This window comes from Diadema antillarum, unplaced genomic scaffold (assembly GCF_040938485.1).
Source record: "Diadema antillarum isolate AM-2024a unplaced genomic scaffold, OU_Dant_1.0 scf00000139, whole genome shotgun sequence".
Lineage (NCBI taxonomy): Eukaryota > Metazoa > Echinodermata > Echinoidea > Diadematoida > Diadematidae > Diadema > Diadema antillarum.
In genome coordinates, this window is record NW_027271028.1 from 3,394,178 (window position 1) to 3,400,751 (window position 6,574).

General features: G+C 40.7%; 1 protein-coding gene across 1 annotated transcript in view; it reads left to right on the top strand.

Annotated features, from left to right (window-relative positions):
• The window catches only part of LOC139721148 (uncharacterized), a 177,684-nt gene extending 172,022 nt beyond the window's left edge, over window positions 1-5,662 (top strand). The window contains exons 12-13 of the mRNA XM_071632479.1: window positions 3,765-3,931; window positions 4,427-5,662. Of these exons, the coding sequence (XP_071488580.1) occupies window positions 3,765-3,931; window positions 4,427-5,662 (1,403 nt within the window). The remainder of the gene's footprint in view (window positions 1-3,764; window positions 3,932-4,426) is intronic.
• The last annotated feature ends 912 nt before the right edge of the window (window positions 5,663-6,574 follow it).

Below are 6,574 nucleotides of genomic sequence, written 5' to 3' on the forward strand. Positions count from 1 at the left end.
ATATTTTTTTTTCCCCTGTGGGTGGGGGTAGAGGATGCTCGCGGCTAGAAGGGAGGAGCATTAGTAGGCTTAAAATGTTTTTTTTAAATCATTCATTTAATAACTACTGCAATCAGGAACACAGCAACAGAGCTGCATATTCCCCCTAATTTGCAGGCAGGTTGCACGAATTTTGTTTATTATCCCCAATTGAGTGAGGCACAATAATAAATAAATAAAAAATCCATTGTTGTAGCTGCTGCCTGTCACAGTGTGTCTTGTTGTCTGATTTTTTGTCTTTGATTCAAAAGAATGGACACCAAGGAAGTCACGCAAGGTTTGTTACAGAATGCTCGTGCAATATGATCAGCTCCGTGTAACTCTGTGGTCAGAGTCTGCTGGCCGAGGTCCGCGTGGCCGGCCACTTGACCAGATGCCTGTGTCTCACCGTGCTCTCCTGGACAGAGTTCCCCCCCCCCCCCCCCACTGCTTGCTACACTCAGATGCTGTTACAGTTCTGTCATAGCAAATGCATCATCACATTCAGAACACATTGGAAGCAACATGGCTGTCTTAACATATATGGAGGACACTTTATGAATCAAAGGCCATCCTAACACAACATCATATTAAAGGGTCTTTTGTACAGAATATACATTCTTAGCATCCTTTTAACATGCTGATTCATGATCATTGTATCACTGCCTTCAGTTTATGATCATGATTAAATGATTACACAATGTTTGTGTGGAGTTTTATTGCAAACTCTCTTAAGTGCTTACTTGATGGTTGTCCTAAAATAGGATGCATTGCTGTTTAGCTAGCAGGGGTCATAATTTTGCTCAAACTGATTGTAGGATTACTTAGGTTATTATCTTTAACCCATAGTGGGGCGAGCTGATTTTGCTATTACATGCACTTCCCATAGACACCTGCCTTAGTATACTGGTTACTAGTCTTCAAAGGTTAAGGAATGAGCTGAAAGAACATTGGGTCAGAAGAAGTACTACCATCCAACTTGAGCTGCCGTTTTCAGTTAAACACCTCTCAAGAGTTCATAATTGGGTTGTATCAACAGAGGAAAATCAAATTAACAGAATTAGAAAAACTTCAAAGATATAAATGAAACAAAGGTTATGAAATTCTGAAGTTTTAGACGTTTGCATAAAATAGTTATATATGTCACAACAGCATATAAAATTTGATGTTTTTTGGTGCAAATTGACCTGCCATTGACCCAAACTTTCACTAAATTTCCTCTTTTTTTATACAAAAATATTAAAAGCTGATACATCAAACCACTAGTAGAATTTCACTAACGTAAAAATGATAACTATCCATGACAACAATTGTTGTTTTTTCTTTGTGGCACTTGATACACAAACTGCTTGGGTGATTTGTAAGATGTGTTACCTCATCTGATAAGTCAATGTATCTTTGGTTCTGGTTAATACTTCTTATCTGAAAAAAAGGAAGTTTTGTTTGACTTCAATTAAACTTCTAAGACTATCCCTGCTGGAAAGAACACAGTGTGCTACAGTGTGTTCACACTGTGTCCACATAGTCAACTATGTGAAAACACTCAAATTTACTAGTGTGAAGATTACTCCACACTGTGGTCTGTTTTTTCACAGGGTATTCACATAGAAATGCCCTCTTTCACACTGAATTGATGATTCACAATGTGTTCACACTGTTAAAATGCTCGAATTGAACAGCATGAAGAAATTTCACACTGTGTTCACAATGTGTCCACACTGTGTTTCATATTGTGTTTCACATTGTGTTTTACATTGTGTGACACTGTGTTCTTTCCAGAAGGGATGACTGCTTGTTTTTACTCTATTTACTAAGAGTAGACTTGAAATGGAGTGGCTTTTCACTCTGTATCATACTGAATTATTGACCAGTAATGAAAACTGCTATTTCTTTCCTGTCTCTGACATCATTTCCTCCATTACTCTTATTAGTCTGTTTCTTGCTATTTCTCTCTCTAATAATTTATCTGATTACATGTTACACTTTCATGAGTTTCATCTGACAATTGTGTGAGAAGTGATTAACCCAGAAATGGTGAATGTTGCATGGCCTACTTCCCTACATTACAGGAAATACGGACACTGAATATGAAATGTGCCCACAGGGTAACCCCCCTGTCGCAAGTGGGCGATCCCACATTATGTTTCATCCATAGGTTGGGAGGGGGTTGTTGTTGTTATTGTGTTTTGTTTTCTGTGTTTTTGTATTTTAAGCCTCACATGATTATAGTTGGGTTATGGATGTTTTGCATTTCAGTCTGAAACAGAAGATGAATATTTTAATAGCAAGGATAGAATCGGCACAAAAAAACAACAACAGCGACAAACAAAAACCAGGAATGGCCAACATGACATCTATACCATTAGGTCTATTTATCTATTGATGTTGGTTGGACTAATGACATCGTCCACCTTTGTAGACTTCAGATATGCCAAGGAGATGACGAAAATGGAAAAAAACATTGAACAGAGAAGATCTACGGATGTCGATCAAGTGTGTTTAAACTGAAATGCCAAACTACGTGTTTACAGGCTCGTGCAAAAGACTAGAGTCAACTTAAAGAGACAGAATGGTAAAAGCTCTTTTGAAATTGATCAAGAAATGAGAAAGTGACCGAATTTCGAGTTTCAAATTTTGTCATGAAACAGTGATAGTGGTGCTAATCACAAAATATGCAAATTAGATGAGATAACATCATTACTTCACATCTTCCATGCATGATAAACACTACCGAAATTCCCTGTTTGAAGCAAAATTTCCCCAAGATGGTTTGTCATTCACATCAAATTCCTTTTATTTGACATTGATAATCATCGTTGATAATAGATTTGCAAGTTATGTTTATAACACTTTATATCCTGTTGTCCATAATATTGAAAAATATTATTGATGATATTATTTTGTATTAAAATGATAAAAGAATACAGAAACAAAAACCAATCAAACAAACAAATCTGTAGTAGAGTTGTAGTAACTCAGTTGTGAGGACTATAAAGGAGATTGGTTGTTATTGTTAAATCGTAGCCCCATCCTCTTTAAAGTTATTTCTGTAATGTTATGTTTGTACAAGAAAATGGGAGAGTTGCTGTGTGATGACATTAGTGCCTTATCTCATCTGCATAATGAGGTTGGGAATAATATCTCGGTTTAGCTAAATCATCTGATGGTGCAACTGGATATTCTGTAAGCCCCTTATTCTTCTGTCCCAATTTTATATAGTTTTTTTTTTAACCATTTTACCTGTTGTTTTAACTTAACTTTTTTTAAGTGTCAATTTGACCATGCAGTGGACTTTCTCTTAAAGTGGAAATCATTTCTCAAGTGTAATTTCTAGTGGAGTTTTTGCTAGGTTCTGTTGATTTGATGTGTTGTATTGTTTTCAATCTATCTATGTATGTTTTTGCTTCAGTCTGTCTGTTGCTCTGATAATGTGTTTGCCATCTGTTTGTTTGTTGTTTTTTGCATATACTCAGTAGTATTGTTATTGATGGTTCACATAATTTTTACCTGCCATGTTTTGATCCTCAAAAATGGACTGCTCTTTTTTTCCTCTGCCCCAACCTCTCCTCCCTCCTCCCTCCCCTGTCAGTCTTCTCCCCTCTCTATATATCTTTCTGTTTGTCTTATCCATCTTTTTGTCCCCTCCCCCCCCCAAAAAAAAGAAAAAAACTACCTAAATTAATTTATGCACTCTGAAAGAAGATAAAAAAAGTCCCAAGCATTTTTTCCCAAATTTTCCCCTCCAGCATGGCAACCCATAGAGGAAGATTCAGATGGCTCAACTGAAACTGATGAGGATGATGTGGGTGTGGCCAGTACTGAGGATGGACAGGATCAGGAGGATGAGGGTAAGGGATCTGCACCCAGAGGGCAGACGAGAGGCTCTGATCACCCTTTCGACTTGATGGAAGAGGTAAGTCCAACCCACCGACTGCAGCACCCCGATAGCTGTGTCACCTGATATGAGTGACTTATTTGCCTTTGCTATTTTCATTCGTAACGGACTGACTTGATGCTGCCCAAGGGAAATTTAATGAAAGTGGAAATAGAAAAGAAACTTGTGGGGAACTTTCCAATTCAGTGCAAAAGTCTGTTGTAAGTTGTGTTGAGTCAGATGCCATTTTGGAACACTTTTTTTCGGCAGTCATAGAAGAACAAGCAATGCAGATGATGTATTAATTTGATGATATATAACTTTCTTTTCAAGGTTCAGCGCAATGAGTTGCAGTGATAGAATCAGTTCAAACATCTGCAAGTTTTCATATATGTTGAGATTATTGCTCATGTTTTGTTTTAATCATGTTTTCCCCCATCAGCAATTTGTCAAACAAACATACAAGCCAAGGTAAGACTCCCAATAATCTAAACTGATGAGGTGTTTTTTGCTCTAATGCCCCCATATTTTCAGGTGGAAATCACCATGGAGAGTGATGAAGATGAAGACACATCACAGCCAGCAGCATCATCGACAAAACTGATGAATCCACCGGTCCTGCCACACAGACCTGCCAGGGAAGGCACCAGACTAACTCTGGAGGAGTTCTACTCACCAACACCTCTCCCATCAGTCAGGCCACGGGACCTAAGGAGGGCTAGTCTCGCTGGAAGGAGAAAGTCAAACGTGCCGCAGGATGAGGTCTCCACGGAGGAAAGTATCCAAGATGACAAGAAGCCTGAGGAGAACAAAAAGCTGGATGAAATTGACAGTGACAGTGACATACCCGTGCAAACTCCTGTGGAGGAGACTACTGTGAAGCCGCAGTCTTCTCTGCCGAAAAAGCCAGTCACAATAAAGCCGTACATACCACCGCCCCCACCAAAACATGCCTACCTCCCCAAGTCCAGGGGAGCAGGCAGCACCTCAAAAAGGATGCCGCCCCAGGGAACAGCCCCGAAGGTGTACGACATGAGCGCCATGAGTGGGGGCGGGGATGGTGGCAGGGAAGGTGGTAGGGATGAGGTGCAGCCAAAGTTTGTTATTGACAAGCATGTTGTCATTCACTCCAGGAAGGGATCCCCATCCTCTTCCCCATCTTCTCCAGGTCTTCCTTCCTCTCCATCTACCTCCTCCAAACGGGCCCAGGGAGAGGGCAGAGTCCCCCACCAGACGGTTACAACAGTCAGCATAATGGAAGACAGCCGAGATGAACTCCCCAATTTGCCTGACAAGGCACCCAACAGCATGCCTATCCCCAAGATGACCAGGGCGCACACCCTGTATGGACAGATGAAGTCTCAGGGAAAAGGGGAAAAGGAGAGAGGGAGCACTTTCTCTCCATCCATTGTACAAGCTGTCCCACCAACCGCCCCGGTGTCATCCATGCTGTACAAGACCAGGCCTCCAAAGAAAAGCCATTTGCAGAAGAATTCTTCCTCAGTGTATGGAACAAAACGGGCGTCAACATCTCTGAGCAGTGTCAAACCGCCTGCTGGGCAGGTGGGGGAAGTCAAGCGCCAGGTGAGCTCTGTAGAGGGTAGCAGGACCATGGCAGCATCATCATCATCATCATCATCCAGACAGAGGCCAGTGTTCTCATCAGCATCGTCATGGCGACAACGGGCTGCATCTGATGACATCCTGCTACCAGAGGGGATGATCACCAATAGCCCCCAACAGAGGAGACACTCAACTAAAGATTCATGACACCCACAAAATGTCTTGAACTGAAATGGAAAGCTAATAGGAATATTTGTCTTACCAGTACTCGATAAAATTCAGAAGATGTTGCGTATCTGGGTTAAAAATTGTCTTGCAACACAGTAGAAAATACCAGCATATGTTAGAAAATCCTGTCATCAGACGTTTTGCTCAAGTAGGCGTTTCTCATGATATCTCTCCTTAGAGAGTCACGAGCAACTTGGTTTCTCCATTTAGCCTGCACATTTGTTCCATGGCCCAAAAAACAAAAGAAAAACAAAAACAAAAAACTGCCAACAAAATTTGAACAGTATAAATCAGAGGCATTGAACAAACTCTTCACATTTTATATCTTGAGATTCAGATTGCATTCATTATGATGCTGTGGTGTCCCACCGCCATGTGATGGCATTGTACAGGAAACCAAACTTATGAAATGTGCATGAAAAGGATGTAAATGAAGCAGCCTCTTCTCCAAACAGAATACCGGCTGCAGCAGAGGTGGACAAAAAAAAAGCCTTTTTCCTGCCACAAGTAGCCAGTGGACAGAGCACAGACCACAGGTCAACAGCACTTTCCTTTTGCAATTCTTGCCTCGATCATGAAGTCAAGCCCATTGACTTGACCAGAGTCGACCACCAGCTAGTGGTTTTTTCCTATGCATATCTGGGGAGGAAAGCGGTGGGAGAGTGGTGTGTATATAACTTTGGCATCATTTGCATTCACTTCTCTTTGAGATGTCTCGGAAAGTACTTCTTTTTGCGCCTTTGCAACTCTCTTGCATCAGAGTGTCGGGTCAATTCAGTGAAAACAAAATAATCAGGAGAGTGTTTGCAGTTCTAAGTAAATGTCAAAAAAGAAAGAAAGAACGTAGGCGTATCTTTCCATAATTTTATACAGTTTGCCAAAAATCAAATA